Source organism: Pelobates fuscus, chromosome 1 (genome assembly GCF_036172605.1).
Source record: "Pelobates fuscus isolate aPelFus1 chromosome 1, aPelFus1.pri, whole genome shotgun sequence".
Lineage (NCBI taxonomy): Eukaryota > Metazoa > Chordata > Amphibia > Anura > Pelobatidae > Pelobates > Pelobates fuscus.
In genome coordinates, this window is record NC_086317.1 from 274,211,467 (window position 1) to 274,231,002 (window position 19,536).

The following is a 19,536-nucleotide window of genomic DNA, read 5'->3' on the forward strand; positions in this document are numbered from 1 at the left end:
AAAAAAGAAAATACATATGGCAAGATACTAGAACAGCAGTCCTCATGTATGCTGTATTGGTCCAAGCATGTGAAAATGAAAAAAAAAAAAAAAAAGGTTGTGAGTGAACAAAGTATAAAAAGTCCAAAACTTGAGCATAGGACCATCTGCAGGGGGGAGACCACCAAAGAAGTCGACCCTAAAGAAAGATTAGAGAAGCCCTGGGTGCTTTCTCAACATCTGATGTGGGGTGGGGTGAAACGCTGTGTGACGTATCTTTTGATTACTGTGAGGATTCCAGCACCGAGAAGGTAACCCGGTTATTGCACCTATTGAACTGCTATAAGTATGATGAAAACCAGTACATCCATGTTTATTTAATGTTGGAGTTGCGGCTACATGTTTTTTGTGAGTGAGGGATTTTCTTCACTTACTTTTCTGCCTTTTTACTATTAAGAATTCACAGAATAGTTGAGCTGTCTAACTATTTAAAACTTTGTCGTTGACATTGGTAGCCCCTTCTTGAACCAGTGAGATTCATTTTACAAGTGAATTCAATTGTATATGATGGATGCGAATTCATGAAATTATGCGTGCCACAAATCTGACTTCATTTGAATAAGTAAAATTATTAACACTGCCTGGAGTGAACTAAGAAGCATTTCTAATTATGATATGACAGATCTGGGAATGGTGAATTCTTGACAGTGATGTTGACAGCAAAGTAGAATCTCAGAAACAACGTGGACGCTATTCATTGAAATGTATTATACCGTCATCATAGTCCTTTCAATCAACCAAATACGAGAAAATGCAGATCTCAATCTCAATTATTGACCTTTGAATTGATTACATTGGGAAACATTAGTATATCTCAAACTAAATTATAAACACTTGAGACTAAGTGGTCAAAATCTCTAGTTTAAGTGAGCTTGAAAGTGTATTTAAACTATGCTAATTTGGCCTAAGACAAGCCAGTGCAAATCACAGTGACTTTATCCAGTATGTCTTACTGTCAACTGTGTAGTCTACCATATAGTAATAAAGCAATACTGTCACCATTGGGGTATTTGGAATTTTTGTAAAGATCTCCAAGTTGACATGTACTCTACTATGGTGGAGCACGGGGATAGATACCCTTGCCTAAATGTCTTACTCTACAGTGGCTCCATGTTCATCTTTCAATACATCTTCATCGCCTGGTACCTCCACTGGCCAGAAGATGTAGTAAATGTATGAAGATACAACATTGGGAAGAATTGATCCTTCAGAAATGATCTTGCAAACTCTCTCTGTTTAACTAAGCATCTATTGTGCATTGTACCAGAGACTGTCTCTTCATTCAATTCTAATTCAAGACATATAATATACTTAGCAAAAATATAAATATGAACACTTATGGCTCAAATCTCCAGGCAATGTAACCATATGCTAGGTTCCTGCTCCCATTAAACACATTACAGAGCCTGGCCACTGTTGCATGATACTTATCATTAAACAAGATTTTCACTTTGTCACTTACAAAAGGTGTGACATTGATTGCCTTTTTTTTGTACAAGGACACACAGTCATCCCAGGAGCATTATAAATATTTTGACATAATGGTGACACTCTGAATGCAGTCTGTCTCTCTTCTACTTACCCTGGGGTCCTTCTGCAGGAGAGTGTGTGGGACTGTCCCAGGTCTAGCTGCAACATCAATAGAATTTGAAGTCTAAGAATAAGAACAGTTGAAATTAATTGGACATGACAAAATACTTTTCCCCTCCACACTACTTCATATCACTTTAGCTTTGTGTTTGACATGTCCCTTATCCTGGCAGTTTCTTTTTCATTCTCATTCAGCTCAGACCTAATGGCCTGTGACTTTTCTTGATAAGTGCAGCTAAACATCATTGGTTTTGGCAGTAGCAAAGAAGAGGCCATAGTAACACACAAATCTTTTCACTGTTCACCCTTTTGTCAACCTTTATATTGTAACATAAAGCTCTGGCTATCCGAGCAGCAGGACTAAGACAGGTTTGTATTACCTTTCGGTATGATCTGTAGGCAGTGTATACACAGAGCTTTTTATTTCAAGTGTCAATAGGCTGAATAGCCGGGGCGATATTCTCCTGGGGTCAGTGATAATGAGAAAGCTTCCATCCCTAACATGGATGGAATTTCAGATGCGATTCTTTAGTACAACCGCAAAGTTATCAATTGAACTAATGTGTCACTTGGGATTCAAAGCTGCAGTCTTTTGCCAATTATGCTAAGATTGCAAGCTCAGCAGTATGACAATTTTATTTCTTCCGACTAACTCAGATAATTTTTGTCACCTTTTATAAATAATACATTTGTTATGGCTTTTTTGGCACAACTTGACCCAAGCACATTTCCAAAGTATATTCTGAGAATGACCAGCTCTCACAAAGCAGACATGCCACCTTTGTTATAAAATGCATTTTTCCCCCCACAAAAAAGAGTTGTTAAAAAGGTGTAGTCAGAAATATATTTCAGTTCCCATATAAGAGGTTTACCCCTTTTTGTTCAAATTAATTGCCTTAATTGTTTTAGATATAATCAGTAGACAAGATCTAGTTAGAAATCCTCCTTTTCACATTTTTTTATTGAGTTTTTGCAATTAACAAATATAGAACATTCAATATAAATGTTTGTCTTTAAAAAAAAAAGTACATACTAGTTTATTCCAATATTACATATTATTTTATTTCGTATTTTATTATGTGTTATTTTTCTTCTTTTGCTTTGCTATGAGAAAAAGAAAGTATTGTTCATTGCCAATTTAATGTAGCATTCATCTCCGATTTGTGAACTTCACGTCAATAAGGATCTTTTGTCGATATTGTAATATTTCATGGTATTTAGTAAGTTGTGATAGATCCAACTCAGGAGGAACTTGCCAAGCTCCCAGTAAATTTTGCAAGTATAACAACTTGGCAAAGCTAACAACAGCATGTTGAGAATTGAGTTGAATGACCAAAGTGAGACATGCTCAAATAACAGAAACTGAAGTCCGAATGTCTATAGTTTGGATTATCGAAAATAATCCAGTACCAACTGGGGTCTTGCTGACACTAAAATTGCAATGTCTGGATTTTGCAAAACTGACTCCAAATTATACTGAATGTAGAATGGATTTCAACCTGTCTGATACTGACCATGATACAATGCATTGTGATATTATCAATATAGTTATTAGTACACTATATCAAGAAAGCTATTCTTTTAATAAATAGATGGGATGCTACACTTGTCTTTATAAGAATAGAACAGTATCTTGGGCGTAACATACATATATTAAGGATGTGCCATAGATGCAGAACAGAAAGTGACTCACAATAAATCAGTTTTCTTACCTTAGGCTGAAATGCTCCTTGTAGGGAACCAAAAGGCCCAGTCGGAGGGATCATAGGAGGAATGCCAGACACGGCTGGAGGATAGGAATGAAACAACTGCAAGAAAATAAATGCCTGTGAGAAAAATGGTTCTGAAAAATACAAAAAACTAAAACAAACAATGGCCCACGTGACACAAAACAATATAGTACATGTGCAAGGCAGAAAGCAGACATTAATGCAGGAGAGATTCTTGGTTCCCACAGCCAAAGCAATGAAACTGTTTTAATGCCTGTTGAGTGGAGAACTTTAAGGACATTCAACATCAATTAGCACAGAAACGATACCCTCGATGAATTTCTTTCTTCCAAAATAAAAGGTGATTTTGTAATTATGAATTATTAAATTGGATTGAATGCCTAAGTGGTTTCAGAATTTAGAGTACATCAAAAGCAGGAGGGATGTTAAGCCAAATAAGACCAAGGGAAATAGCTAGCTAATTAAAAAATGAAGCTTTAAGAGAGCCAGGATTTCACTCCATTAAAACTCAATTACTTTGTTAAAGGTTTAATGGTGTTGTGTAGGAAATTAAAGGATACGCACAATTATGACTTCATTAGTCTGCTTTAGTGGTTATGCTGTCACTGCTAATGCTAATCTATGGGCCATTTAATAAACAGAAAAAGCTGTGTGGTCGGACTCTCAGGGAACATTGCTAGGTGTGCCAAAATATACAGTGATGAGAGAAAGATTGTGAACCCCTTAGAATTATCTATAAAGCTGCCTTACGTTTGACTAAAATGTTCTGATGACAGATGAGGAAAATCTACTGAAGCACATGCCATTAAAATTGATTTATTGGGCACAATGTTGAAATTAACAGTCTTTGCTGGAAATAAAAGTAATATTTTATTTATCCTTGAGATATATATAGTAAGGATTATACCATATAATAAATAAAATAAATACATACATACATATATATTTGGTATAATCCTGACTGTATATGTACCAAATATATTTCTCAATATATATCTCAAGGTTGATTGTGAGCTAAATCCTAATATAATATTAGTGCAAATTTTGCACTTTACATTTTTTATAATGGTCTGTTTATATATTTTTATAAGGATCTCTTTGTGTATATGTGTTTGGTATAATCCTGACTCTATTGTTTCAGGGCCCTGAGATTATGATGGCACACCAAACCATTTCAAAACACTTATGTCAGGGTAATAGTAGGGTTGAATTCCCTTCATTTGATGGATATTTGATTGATGGAGGCCAGTATATCATGTAGTTGCATTGTAACACTTCCTACTCCTGTGAACAGATTTATTTTTCTTGATGGTATAATACATGTCACAATGTCTCAGTTGTACTTATTTCATAGGATACGGCACTTCAACATCACCGACTGGAACATATGACTTAAATAACATGTTTATATACATAACTTTGCTTAAACCTGATTTTCTATCATTAGGACTTAGATGTCACATTTTTTGTTCCTGAATAAAGGTAATTTTGAATAGTTCACACACTTTCATTAAACACTGTATATTGTATATATGTTCCATTGCAACACGTCTAGACACATGAGGACAATTTTATTGAATAATAAGTTTGATTTTATTGTTAACTTTCAACCATTTGTTATAATTGTGAAGATAGAAAAATGCTGTTATACAGTTTATTAAACTGCTCCTCAAACTAGCCATGGGAGATCACCAGCAGTCCCATTTTTATTTTGGGGATCTGTAAATGTCAAGCACAAATGTCTTTTGTGCTTGTTTTTTGTGAATGAGATTCACAATATGGCTTGTATAAAGTACAAAACCATAAAGGCAGGCAACAGAAAGATATATTCTGTCTGTCTATGTGCCTTTTCAAATGTATTCAGGCTTAGTACAAAGAATAAAATGAATTTCTAAGGGAACGTCTGTAGATTTATGTCTATAACACAGTTCTATGCATTTACCTTTCTGTTCTAAAACATTCTGTTCGTAGTTTTGCTTAATACCAGGTCTTTTTCACAACTATATTGTTGGATGTGAGTCATTAGTGATTCAAACAGATACTGAGAAATTGAGATTTACGCACATTAGCCAAATACAGTAGTGAAGACCAGAAACCCATCTAGAAATTAGCATCAGAATGGAATAGAAAATGTCATTCTTCAAGTAGTTTTACATACACGCATTTACCAATTTAATGACATTCTCTTTTAAAGTTTAGGTCAGGGCTCAACAAATCAAAGGTACCAAGTTGCCATGGTGACCCAGAAATTGGTTGTCAAGATCAATCCATTCCTCGATGTATTCCCTATCAGTTCATTCTCCATTGTAGACAAAAGAAGTAATGAGGAGAGCTCCTCGTATTCCCGGGGTGCTCCACCTCACCACTGCTACCCCTTGATGGATATCCAATAGTAGAAGCTTTCTAAAAAAACTGACAACCTTTATTGAAACAAACAATAATAATTATATAGGTCTCCAACACACTCACAAAAAATAGTGAACAACACACACCCTCATATACCATAAGTGGTAAAAAAAATAAAATAACGACTAGAGACTAAACATCTAACTGGTAAAGTATTCAAGCATTTTCCTTGTGTGAGTAGATAAGTCACAATATATCAGAGCAGTGCAGCTCAATGCAAATATGCCACAGTATGTCAGTGCAGTGCAGCTCAATGCAAATATGCCACAGTATATCAGAGTACTATCACTCTTGTATAATTAAGTGAGACAATTGAGCACACTGACAAAAAATTGTCTATCAAGGAAAAAATAGCCTGTTAATGGTTAGATGTAATATATAGCAGCAGGATATCTCCCCTTTACATAGATCAAGTGGGGAAAAAAAGAGATAAAAAATAATAATAATAAACAAATGTATGACATAAGTACAAAAAGACCTCTTCCACCCAATCCCTAATTGAACAATGACTTCCAGTAGTAGGGAGAAAAACCTCCTAATATTAAGTCTGGTAGAAGTTAAATCGAAAGGATAGGGAGATGAGAGGTAGAGGAAATAAATCAGTTAGAGAAAGTGCTGTCTAGACTGAGTTCGTTGTACAGAAAACAGACTCAGTCACTACACTTAGCCTATGTCATAAATCCCTTAAGTACATTTGAAAGTTCAAGATCTCTTGTGGGGGTATCCCGCTAGCTATAGTCTCAGTCAGTAAAGGCCATGACCAAAAGCATTAAGTCATAGCCAAATAGTAGTGCAGGTCGTCCTGCTCAGGTCGCCCAACGCGCGTTTCGGCGGTATAACCGCCTTTCTCAAGGGCAGGTAGCTGGCAGTGTGACAGCCTCCCTTCACTCCTTAAATACCCCTTAGAAGCCCTCCTACCTGTCCACGGGAGGAGGGATTCAAGCGTGTGCCGCCAAACAGCTGATCCCGGCTGAACGAGGAGTGTAATCACTGTCCCTGAGTGTAGTGCGCATGACCGTTGCAAGTTGCTTGCGCATGCGCACGCACTTAGAATTTGTGCTTAGTAAAATTCGGGACGTGATTCCTCTTCGTAAAAGGGTAGTTTAGTTTTTAAATTGACTCTAAAATGAGTCTTAGATATAGATTTTAGCCCCAATTATTTTGTGTGCCGTGGTGTATATATGCATACATGAAACCCCCTTGTTTTTTGTATACCAAAGTATATATATGTACAAGTCTCCATCAAACCGTATATTATGGAGGGAATTACCCTTCATCCATTTTAATATGGGGAGCCACTGTACAGATGTAAAAAGAACTTTCATTTTTACATTGTCCACATATATTTTTATTTTTATTTATATCTTTATTAGTGGCATATCCACAGTAAATTAATATAAAGTGCCACTATACATATGTAGTGTAATGGTACTCCCATCCACACTACCTATGAGTGGCACTAGTTTGTGGAGGGGGGGGGGGGGGGGGGTGGGGTTTTTTCTCATTTTTTACAATTCATAGGATTTACTGTTAATGGCATGTCTACACATGTGGGAGGATAAGAGAGGGTTAATAGGAGTGGAGAGAATTAACCTCAGAAAAAAGGAAACAAAGTGAAAAAATAAAAAGATAAAAAAATTAAATGTTTCATAGGTCAGAAAGTGTAGCGGATCGATGGATACAAAACAAAGTGGTGTAGTATATATAGTAGAACATAGGCCTAACATAAATAACATAAATAACATAAATAGAGCTAGATGACCCAAGGTAGGGCGCTTAAAGGGATATACTAGTAATGAGGTCAAATGAATGGGGCAAAAGAGAAACCTTCATTCAGGCCCCGAGGTTGGAGTGTTTTTAGTCTGTATATCCATTTTGACTCTCTCTGTCTCAGGACTCTGTCGAAGTCTCCCCGTCTTAGGTTCCTCTTAACTAGTTCCAAGCCACAGAACCTCAGATTATTGGAGTCACCATGATGGTGTTCTCTCAGATGTCTCGAGACAGGTGTTTCAAGGCGATTTCTTGGAGACCGGACATGCTCCATAATTCTAGCCTTGAATGCCCTGAATGTCTTGCCCACGTATTTAGCTCCACAGGAGCATGACAGTAGGTACACAAGGCCCTTGGAGTTACAGTTAAAGAAATTCTTTATCTCAATTGAGCCTTGTCCTGCACTGTCACTCACAGTTTTGGACTCTCTAGATATGTATCTACAGGCTACACACCTTCCGCAGCCATATGAGCCACAAGGCGGGGTACCCAACCATGTAGCTCGGGAAGGTGGCCTGATAGAAAAGTGACTGGGTACCAGCATGTCCCGGATATTACGTCCCCTTCTGGCCGTGATATCAATATGTGAGCCTAAGACATTCTTGAGATGTGTATCGTTCAATAAGATGGGCCAAAACCTATCTAGGGACCTTTTGACTTCGGACCAACCAGCGTCATACGTCGCAATCATGCGAATTGGTCCAGCCCCTCTAGTCCCCTCAGTTTCAGGATGATCACTCAGAAGTGCATCTCTCTGAGTCTCAAGTGCCCTTTTGTATGCTTTCTTAAGGCAACGGTTCGGGTAGCCTTTAGCTTTAAAGTAGGCTCTAAGTTGCTGTGCTTTTATTTTAAAATCAGAGAGGTCACTACAATTCCTGCGGAGACGGAGGTATTGACCCACAGGTATACCCTCCTTCAGGGGTCTCGGATGACAACTCCCCCAATGGAGAAGGGAGTTTGTAGCAGTGGGTTTTCTGAATAGGGTGGATTGGAATGTGCCATCCCTATTCATAGAGATGGTCACATCCAAAAAGTTAATTGTACGTCCACCGTATTCAGATGTAAACCGCAAATTCTCCTCATTTCGATTTAGCAGACTGACCAAATCCAAAAATTCTTGGTGGGTGCCCTGCCACACTATTAAAATATCATCAATGTAGCGGCCCCACCACAGAATCATGGGTAAGTATTTTGTCAGAGCATCGGAGGTAAAGATTTGTTGTTCCCACCATCCCAGGTGGAGGTTCGCATATGAAGGGGCACAAGCCGTGCCCATCGCGGTACCCCTCACCTGGTGGTAGAACTTGGTATTAAATAAAAAATAATTATGCGACAAAATAAATCCCAGAAGACGTAGGACAAAATCTGTATGTGAATCATCCCTACGAGTTCTTTGAGTAAGAAAAAATCCCACATGTTCCAACCCTCTGTCGTGAGGAATGGAGGAGTAGAGAGATTCTACGTCCAGGCTGCACAAACTGGCTGTGGGAGAAAATTGGAGATCCGAAAGTCTATTGAGGGCCTGTTTTGTATCCCTAATGTATGAGGGCAAAGCCTCCACCATAGGTCTCAGGACTTTGTCCACATATAGACTACCGTTTTGCGTAATATTGTCCACTCCTGAGACAATTGGGCGTCCAGGGGGACTTTCTTGGTTCTTGTGAACCTTGGGCAGGCAGTAGAAGGTTGCTATCTTAGGGTGACGATTAAGAATAAAATCATACTCGTCACCCGACAGCAACCCTCCACTGCGGCCTTCATCCAAGATCCCTTTGTATTTCGTGAGGTACTCATCTGTGGGGTCGGTTTTTAGAATTCTATAAGCTTCTACTATTGGATATCCATCAAGGGGTAGCAGTGGTGAGGTGGAGCACCCCGGGAATACGAGGAGCTCTCCTCATTACTTCTTTTGTCTGTTCTATATATGTAGGGTTATGCCCTTTACTACCCCTGTAACCCTATTACTCTCCGCCAGAGTTCTCTTTGGCTGGTAGTTTTATTCTTTTGTCTATTTTTTCCGGTTTCAATACCTGGGTTACTTGAGTGGTTATCTTTATCTTTTTTTAAGTAGAACATGGCCGGTTTTTTAACCAATAAATTGGATAGCAGCGACTGGTGTAAAGATGCAGATAATGTCTTCTCCAATACAAAACTAGACCAGAGCGCTATGACCCCAGATATTAACAAATCATTCAATAAACTACAGGGCCTTTACAAAAACCAAATTCGAAGCTGTTGGGAGATTTCTTCCTTGGAAAATTATATAAAAAAAGAAATGGTCCCAAGGGGTCTGAGAGTGAGAAATATCCCTTCATCCCACTCTGAAAATACTGAGTTAATGAAAGAGTGGGAGGTTGCGGCTGGAACCTGCTCTAAAACCTTTATGCAAATCATCTGCAAATTTGAGCAAGACAAGCTCAAAACTGTAAATGCTAGTCTGGACGAGGAGATTAGTGGGATAAAACAATTCCAGACTGATCCCAATTTTACCTTCATGGAGTCCAGGCTGAAACAGAACCTGGACAAATACCAGGAATCGGTAAAATTTAGAAAACACGACAAATTTCTGAGGGATCTAAATGATTACGAAACTGGGAATGTCTATAAATCATTTAATCGGAGAGTAAGACGTACCTCAGAGAACTGTCTAACATCTGACTACGACTCCTCTGATACAGACTCAGGAAGCCAAACCAACCTGGTGGAGCCCCAATCACAACCTTCCACCTCGGTAACATCCTCTAACCCAAGAGGGATTTTGAAAAAGGGGGTTAATTTTTTAGCCTTGGGCAACCAGGAAGAGTTTCCAAGCCATCGTACGAGGTACCAAACCCGGAATCCGAGAGGGGGGGGGAGGAGGAGGAGGTACTAGAGACTACTCAAGCTATAGGATCTGAATCACAAGTCATTAATTTGTCCTCCCGTACATTAAATCAAGACCAAATCAAGGTTCTTGGTAGAGGACTATCCTTCGTACCCACCCCCCCTTTCGATAGATTTGGGTGGATTAAAGACCTTCATCTGTTTATTCGTAAATTGGCTTTATACAAATTTCATTCTATCCAGAATGAGAAAAAAGCTAGAGACCTTGGACTTACGTCTAAGGATTACCAATGTTTGACTACTCTTTTGTCTCTCTTGGACGAAAACGATCCAAGTACCACCCAGAACTACACCGATTTGAAACCGAAAAGTCGCTACACACCAAGCTTTTCAGGCTTCAGGAACATTGAATTGTTCCTTGAAGCGGCTAAAAACGAGATCGAAAAGATTAATTTCAAATCCCTTCACATCCATTCAAACGACAACCTCCACAAAAATGAACAACGGGCTTTGAAATCCCTTCAAAATGACGCTGATATCATTATCAAACCAGCGGACAAGGGGGGTAATGTCGTAATAATGGATGTTAGTAAATATATTGAGATGGTGGAACGTGTTCTGGGTGACACTGAGACTTATAGAATTCTAAAAACCGACCCCACAGATGAGTACCTCACGAAATACAAAGGGATCTTGGATGAAGGCCGCAGTGGAGGGTTGCTGTCGGGTGACGAGTATGATTTTATTCTTAATCGTCACCCTAAGATAGCAACCTTCTACTGCCTGCCCAAGGTTCACAAGAACCAAGAAAGTCCCCCTGGACGCCCAATTGTCTCAGGAGTGGACAATATTACGCAAAACGGTAGTCTATATGTGGACAAAGTCCTGAGACCTATGGTGGAGGCTTTGCCCTCATACATTAGGGATACAAAACAGGCCCTCAATAGACTTTCGGATCTCCAATTTTCTCCCACAGCCAGTTTGTGCAGCCTGGACGTAGAATCTCTCTACTCCTCCATTCCTCACGACAGAGGGTTGGAACATGTGGGATTTTTTCTTACTCAAAGAACTCGTAGGGATGATTCACATACAGATTTTGTCCTACGTCTTCTGGGATTTATTTTGTCGCATAATTATTTTTTATTTAATACCAAGTTCTACCACCAGGTGAGGGGTACCGCGATGGGCACGGCTTGTGCCCCTTCATATGCGAACCTCCACCTGGGATGGTGGGAACAACAAATCTTTACCTCCGATGCTCTGACAAAATACTTACCCATGATTCTGTGGTGGGGCCGCTACATTGATGATATTTTAATAGTGTGGCAGGGCACCCACCAAGAATTTTTGGATTTGGTCAGTCTGCTAAATCGAAATGAGGAGAATTTGCGGTTTACATCTGAATACGGTGGACGTACAATTAACTTTTTGGATGTGACCATCTCTATGAATAGGGATGGCACATTCCAATCCACCCTATTCAGAAAACCCACTGCTACAAACTCCCTTCTCCATTGGGGGAGTTGTCATCCGAGACCCCTGAAGGAGGGTATACCTGTGGGTCAATACCTCCGTCTCCGCAGGAATTGTAGTGACCTCTCTGATTTTAAAATAAAAGCACAGCAACTTAGAGCCTACTTTAAAGCTAAAGGCTACCCGAACCGTTGCCTTAAGAAAGCATACAAAAGGGCACTTGAGACTCAGAGAGATGCACTTCTGAGTGATCATCCTGAAACTGAGGGGACTAGAGGGGCTGGACCAATTCGCATGATTGCGACGTATGACGCTGGTTGGTCCGAAGTCAAAAGGTCCCTAGATAGGTTTTGGCCCATCTTATTGAACGATACACATCTCAAGAATGTCTTAGGCTCACATATTGATATCACGGCCAGAAGGGGACGTAATATCCGGGACATGCTGGTACCCAGTCACTTTTCTATCAGGCCACCTTCCCGAGCTACATGGTTGGGTACCCCGCCTTGTGGCTCATATGGCTGCGGAAGGTGTGTAGCCTGTAGATACATATCTAGAGAGTCCAAAACTGTGAGTGACAGTGCAGGACAAGGCTCAATTGAGATAAAGAATTTCTTTAACTGTAACTCCAAGGGCCTTGTGTACCTACTGTCATGCTCCTGTGGAGCTAAATACGTGGGCAAGACATTCAGGGCATTCAAGGCTAGAATTATGGAGCATGTCCGGTCTCCAAGAAATCGCCTTGAAACACCTGTCTCGAGACATCTGAGAGAACACCATCATGGTGACTCCAATAATCTGAGGTTCTGTGGCTTGGAACTAGTTAAGAGGAACCTAAGACGGGGAGACTTCGACAGAGTCCTGAGACAGAGAGAGTCAAAATGGATATACAGACTAAAAACACTCCAACCTCGGGGCCTGAATGAAGGTTTCTCTTTTGCCCCATTCATTTGACCTCATTACTAGTATATCCCTTTAAGCGCCCTACCTTGGGTCATCTAGCTCTATTTATGTTATTTATGTTATTTATGTTAGGCCTATGTTCTACTATATATACTACACCACTTTGTTTTGTATCCATCGATCCGCTACACTTTCTGACCTATGAAACATTTAATTTTTTTATCTTTTTATTTTTTCACTTTGTTTCCTTTTTTCTGAGGTTAATTCTCTCCACTCCTATTAACCCTCTCTTATCCTCCCACATGTGTAGACATGCCATTAACAGTAAATCCTATGAATTGTAAAAAATGAGAAAAAACCCCACCCCCCCCCCCCCCCCTCCACAAACTAGTGCCACTCATAGGTAGTGTGGATGGGAGTACCATTACACTACATATGTATAGTGGCCCTTTATATTAATTTACTGTGGATATGCCACTAATAAAGATATAAATAAAAATAAAAATATATGTGGACAATGTAAAAATGAAAGTTCTTTTTACATCTGTACAGTGGCTCCCCATATTAAAATGGATGAAGGGTAATTCCCTCCATAATATACGGTTTGATGGAGACTTGTACATATATATACTTTGGTATACAAAAAACAAGGGGGTTTCATGTATGCATATATACACCACGGCACACAAAATAATTGGGGCTAAAATCTATATCTAAGACTCATTTTAGAGTCAATTTAAAAACTAAACTACCCTTTTACGAAGAGGAATCACGTCCCGAATTTTACTAAGCACAAATTCTAAGTGCGTGCGCATGCGCAAGCAACTTGCAACGGTCATGCGCACTACACTCAGGGACAGTGATTACACTCCTCGTTCAGCCGGGATCAGCTGTTTGGCGGCACACGCTTGAATCCCTCCTCCCGTGGACAGGTAGGAGGGCTTCTAAGGGGTATTTAAGGAGTGAAGGGAGGCTGTCACACTGCCAGCTACCTGCCCTTGAGAAAGGCGGTTATACCGCCGAAACGCGCGTTGGGCGACCTGAGCAGGACGACCTGCACTACTATTTGGCTATGACTTAATGCTTTTGGTCATGGCCTTTACTGACTGAGACTATAGCTAGCGGGATACCCCCACAAGAGATCTTGAACTTTCAAATGTACTTAAGGGATTTATGACATAGGCTAAGTGTAGTGACTGAGTCTGTTTTCTGTACAACGAACTCAGTCTAGACAGCACTTTCTCTAACTGATTTATTTCCTCTACCTCTCATCTCCCTATCCTTTCGATTTAACTTCTACCAGACTTAATATTAGGAGGTTTTTCTCCCTACTACTGGAAGTCATTGTTCAATTAGGGATTGGGTGGAAGAGGTCTTTTTGTACTTATGTCATACATTTGTTTATTATTATTATTTTTTATCTCTTTTTTTCCCCACTTGATCTATGTAAAGGGGAGATATCCTGCTGCTATATATTACATCTAACCATTAACAGGCTATTTTTTCCTTGATAGACAATTTTTTGTCAGTGTGCTCAATTGTCTCACTTAATTATACAAGAGTGATAGTACTCTGATATACTGTGGCATATTTGCATTGAGCTGCACTGCACTGACATACTGTGGCATATTTGCATTGAGCTGCACTGCTCTGATATATTGTGACTTATCTACTCACACAAGGAAAATGCTTGAATACTTTACCAGTTAGATGTTTAGTCTCTAGTCGTTATTTTATTTTTTTTACCACTTATGGTATATGAGGGTGTGTGTTGTTCACTATTTTTTGTGAGTGTGTTGGAGACCTATATAATTATTATTGTTTGTTTCAATAAAGGTTGTCAGTTTTTTTAGAAAGCTTCTACTATTGGATATCCATCAAGGGGTAGCAGTGGTGAGGTGGAGCACCCCGGGAATACGAGGAGCTCTCCTCATTACTTCTTTTGTCTGTTCTATATATGTAGGGTTATGCCCTTTACTACCCCTGTAACCCTATTACTCTCCGCCAGAGTTCTCTTTGGCTGGTAGTTTTATTCTTTTGTCATTCTCCATTGTATATCATTCTTATGAGCTTGTCTGTAAACCACTTGATAATGCAGTCATTTTATATGGTTTTACTTCCTGGCAGCACAAAAGATTAGGACTTTGAATGTGTGCAATTAACCTCAATCTCCACAGCTCTAAGCACTTATATAAAAGTGATGATGGGATACACTATGTCATAACACTCTGTTCTGTAAATACATAGAGCTCTTACTCAACAATCTCTTTGCTTTTTCACATAGCACAGTATATATTATACTGGGGTCAACTTCCTGTAAGCTTTGCACACTCTGCAGTCGGCCTGCTCGATGCGATGTTAAAACCGCCGAGTGCAAGAGGTGTGCCACACGTTTTTCTGGGCAATGTCCACCTCTGGATCTTAAAGGGTTAATTTGTGTTTTTGTGTGAGTGTTTTTTAGCATGAAATTATTTCCAATTAATGAAAGACTTTGGTAAGTTATAACGAAAGCTACAGGATAACATCATCAGAAGTGGTAGCCTGATCCAATCACAATGCTTCCATATAGGATTGGCTGAGACTGACAAGGAGGCAGATCAGGGGCAGAGCCAGCATGATTCAAACACAGCCCTGGCCAATCAGCATCTCCTCATAGAGTTAATTGAATCAATGAATCTCTATGAGGAAAGTTCAGTGTCTGCATGCAGAGGGAGGAGATACTGAATGTTTGGATGCATTTTAGGCAGCCATGACTCAGGAAGGATCTCTAACAGCCATCTAAGGAGTGGCCAGTGAAGTTATCACTAGGCTGTAATGTAAACACTGCATTTTCTCTGAAAAGACAGTGTTTACAGCAAAAAGCCTGAAGGTAATGAATCTACTCACCAGAACAAATTCAATAAGCTGTAGTTGTTCTGGTGACTATAAGCCATCCATCTTCAGACAGCAAAAGAAAGACTGTGCTAAAACTGCTAGCCTAAGCCACGCTCAGTTGCGGAATCTAAAGTTACCTGACAATACATAGTCACTGTTGATACAAATTTAAAAATTAAACTTTCACTATATCTAATAAAAAATGTTGTTGTTTTTTTTTTTAAATCAAAGTTTACTTGCCTTTAATTTAATGGTTGATGTTTTTAATTTATTGTTAGATGTTTGGATGATGTCTGCCATGTTTTTCTCCTAGTGTGCAGTATAGGTTTATGCATGCAAGATAATCGCTTAAAGAGGGACAGTTATCTTCAAAATACAATCATCCCTTTGAATACAACTGATAAAACTATTTCATTGTTGTACTTTCAAAACTGTCCTGTCATGTTTTACAAATTTCAAATAATCATTTATTCAAAATAGTCATCTTCAGTGTTCGAAAAGACAGCTATAATCAGTTTATATTCAATCAACATCTGGTTTGTCAGCTCTATTGTACAATCAATAAAAACATCAAGGTGTGGGTCAGAAATCTGGAAAGAGACTTTGACTAAGACAATCTAGAAATACACTGGTGTATTATGAAAAACCGCACAGGTTATTTAACTAGTTTGTATTGCTAGTCTTGAGACAATTTTTAGAAGCTTTGAAATTATTATTGTGTTGGCAGATACTGAAGAAAACCTATACTAAAGAATATGAAAAGTGATGACATGGAAATTTTACCTACCTAAAAAATAATAATTTTATATTTTTATTTTCATATTAAGGTTTATTTGTTAAACAATGAATAGTGGTGAATCAAAAACAGAAACTAGAAAGCAAACTAAAAGATAAACAATCTGTTACAACAACCAAGTTAGAGAATGTAATCGGTTATTTTGGGGGTATTTTGCATTTACGATTTACATTCACTACAGTTTACTCTTTAGTGAATAACTCCATTGTCATCTTGGGAGTCAAAATAAATAAACTGAACATATTTTCCTGTTGGGGATAAAAAAAAAATTGCAAACTGATAATATTATGAATTCTGTGTTTGAATGATCAAGTTTCCTTGTGTAGAAAGCTATCATTTAATATGCATCAAAATAACTTGTAATATTTATCTTGCAGGTTCGGTAACATCTATAAAATCCTTTTCTTAAACATGAGGATGATGATTATTCTCCCAGTGGGAGATAGTTCTGGTTGCATATCATCTTCTCCACAGTTAGAATTCCTGTACAGTTTATGTGCACTGACAAATTTTGATTAAAAACGGCAAACGGCATTTCTAGCAAAAATGAATCATGTGAATGAAGCATCCATATTGCCCCAGCCAAATGTAAGAAAAAGCAATGGAAATTTCAAGATGGGTGATAAGAGCAGGCATTGAGATCTTGGCAGGTTATTCAGGTAAGGGGGAATAATGTTTGCAGCATGCTACAGACAAACAATAAGCCAATGTTTTAACACAGCAGTTTTTAAACTCACACTGTGACGGTAGAAGGGGTCAACTTTTGTAGGGTATTTGTCAAACTGTAACGGATCAAAGCAAATAGTTATTACTGTGTCGTGGTAAAGCAGTCATAAAGATCAAGCTTTTATCACACTGTTTAACAACCAAGAGCCCTATCTGCAGGCACATATACAGAACATTGTTTACAGCCCCAAAGTTTAACCTCAGCCATATGAATACTAAATCTATGATCAGTTCACCCTGATGCTTTAATAGTATAAATAAAACTATGTGCAGGATTCTGTGCACACAAAGATGTTTTTATGGCATCCTTGTATTTTATTTTTATGATAAAAGATGATCCCCATAAATACATTTCCCTACAATAACACAATAAAGCTGCAGTGGGATGATCTGTAATCCCCCAAATGGTGCCTCATAAGGAAATACAGGCTTACCATCAGAAATAAACATCTCTTTTATTCTTGTCCGTTCACTTATGCTGTTCAAATGTTGTTGTTTTTTTGTTTTGTTAGATACGAAACATTAAGGCGGTACTTTTTATTAAATGGAGACATTAAGAAGGATACATTTGCCCTGTTATTTTTAATAAGGAATGTTTAAGAAAAAAAAAAAATGAAAGTGAAAAAAAAATTGTGGAAGAAAATCAGTGGAATCTAATTGCCTTTAAAATATGCACAGTTATCCCCTGCGATTCATTATTTCATTGACAGTAAGCTCTCTTGAGCAGCGCCCTCATTACCTTTTATTTCCTGTATTGCTGACTATATTTACAATTGTTTATAATTCTACTAAATTATATTGCACTGCAAGACATGTAATGAATAATACATAATGATGTACGCTGTGGCAATGTACACATATACAAAGCAGTCTAATAATCTTAACTGGTTACAGGCAGCCTTCTTGCTTTGTAACAGGCTTGACGAGAGTTAGCTCTTTATTACCAAAGTGAATTAAGGATTGGGGAAACACAAACAATGTCCCTTTAAAAAGGAATAACCAGATTATTTCTGAATTGCAATGATTGCAATGAAAACAATTCTTATTTTTCAGGTGTAATGTGAAGGCAAATTGAAGGCTGAACCAAACAAAGTTTTAAGGATAGGAACTCCATTTAGCGTGATACCAGTCCTGGGTATGCTATATTGTAAATACAAATATAAAAAAACTAGACCGTGCTGGTGCACTTTATTTTTTTTTTGCATTTTTTAAGCCGAAAGCCTACACTATAAGTATTATGACTGCCTATAGTTTTATTAAAAACACATCTGCACTTTCAGACTCATTTACAGTTTATCAGTCACTTTAGAATTGTTGTTAAAATATTAATACAATAACTCATATTTTTGAAAATGACAGATTTCCATGCCAAATACATTTTCTAGATCCCGTGAACGTTTAGTGCTGTGTTTCTCAAATCACCCCTAAAACATTAGCCAACATCCAACAGCCTTGATATGTTCCAATGAGATACCAATAATCTTGTTGGAGGTCCCTTTTTATTGGTTGGCAAAGCATAGGTCTAGTCAAATTATATTGAGAAAGATGTGTGACAGGATGTGGGCAAAAAAAAACTAACAAGCAACAGGATCTGACAAATTCTTTCACTATTGAGTCATTCAACATGTGTGAAGTGGAACAAGGTGATTAAAATATGTTCCCTATGTCAGGCCTGATACAACCATGCATTGCTTCTATCAATGGCTGTAATGCTCAGTAGACATGAGGGGGATAGGTAAAAATAGCAATAATAAATAAAATTGAGCGGTTGTAAAACAGTAGACTGCGTCCTCTTTATAAAGACCATTCATTGCATCAAGGCATCAAAGAAACCCACAAGTGGACGGAAATAACTCTAAATAAAGTGACCAGTTATTATAATTTTAAACACTATCTTAAGTTAACATTGTAATCTGGCCATAGAGCTTATTATGCTTTGCAGAATTAAATGACATGATATTAGCAGCTTCTGAATATGAACATTAAAATGAATTACAAAAAGAGCAGAAAAACAGCTTATGTATTTTTCTCTAATGCTTATGGGGTTATTTATCGACCTCTTCTGACAGCAAAATTGAGACATTAAACTACCTCACATTTACTTTTAAATGAGTTCTCCTGTCGAAAATCTTTTGGATTTTCCTGAAAAATGTATTGAATGTCTTTTGTTCAGCTGCCAAGTAAGTATGATACATGGTTCTCATAAAGAGATGTAGAATTTGTCTGTAAAAATTCTTATGGTATTTAACACATAACAAATGATCTGATATAGGTATTGAAAGGCAATTTAGAATGTAGAAAGGCTGCCCCAAAATATAAATGTTTCAATTAGTGGTCTAGATGAAATATGAGATATTATCACCCTTTGCAGAAAAAAATCAACAAGCAGCCATTTTGCCAAGAAAC

The 19,536-nt window shown here is 38.2% G+C and overlaps 1 protein-coding gene across 7 annotated transcripts in view; it reads right to left on the reverse strand.

Moving 5' to 3' along the window:
- AUTS2 (activator of transcription and developmental regulator AUTS2) overlaps positions 1-19,536 on the reverse strand; it is a 1,446,188-nt gene that overhangs the window by 23,519 nt on the left and 1,403,133 nt on the right. For 6 of the 7 annotated variants that reach the window (XM_063457388.1, XM_063457392.1, XM_063457393.1 and 3 more), the window contains 3 exons: positions 17,142-17,186; positions 3,342-3,437; positions 1,622-1,693 (listed from right to left, as the gene is read on the reverse strand). In XM_063457388.1, coding sequence (XP_063313458.1) covers positions 1,622-1,693; positions 3,342-3,437; positions 17,142-17,186 — 213 coding nt within the window. The remainder of the gene's footprint in view (positions 1-1,621; positions 1,694-3,341; positions 3,438-17,141; positions 17,187-19,536) is intronic. The other variant, XM_063457394.1, reaches the window with a different exon arrangement.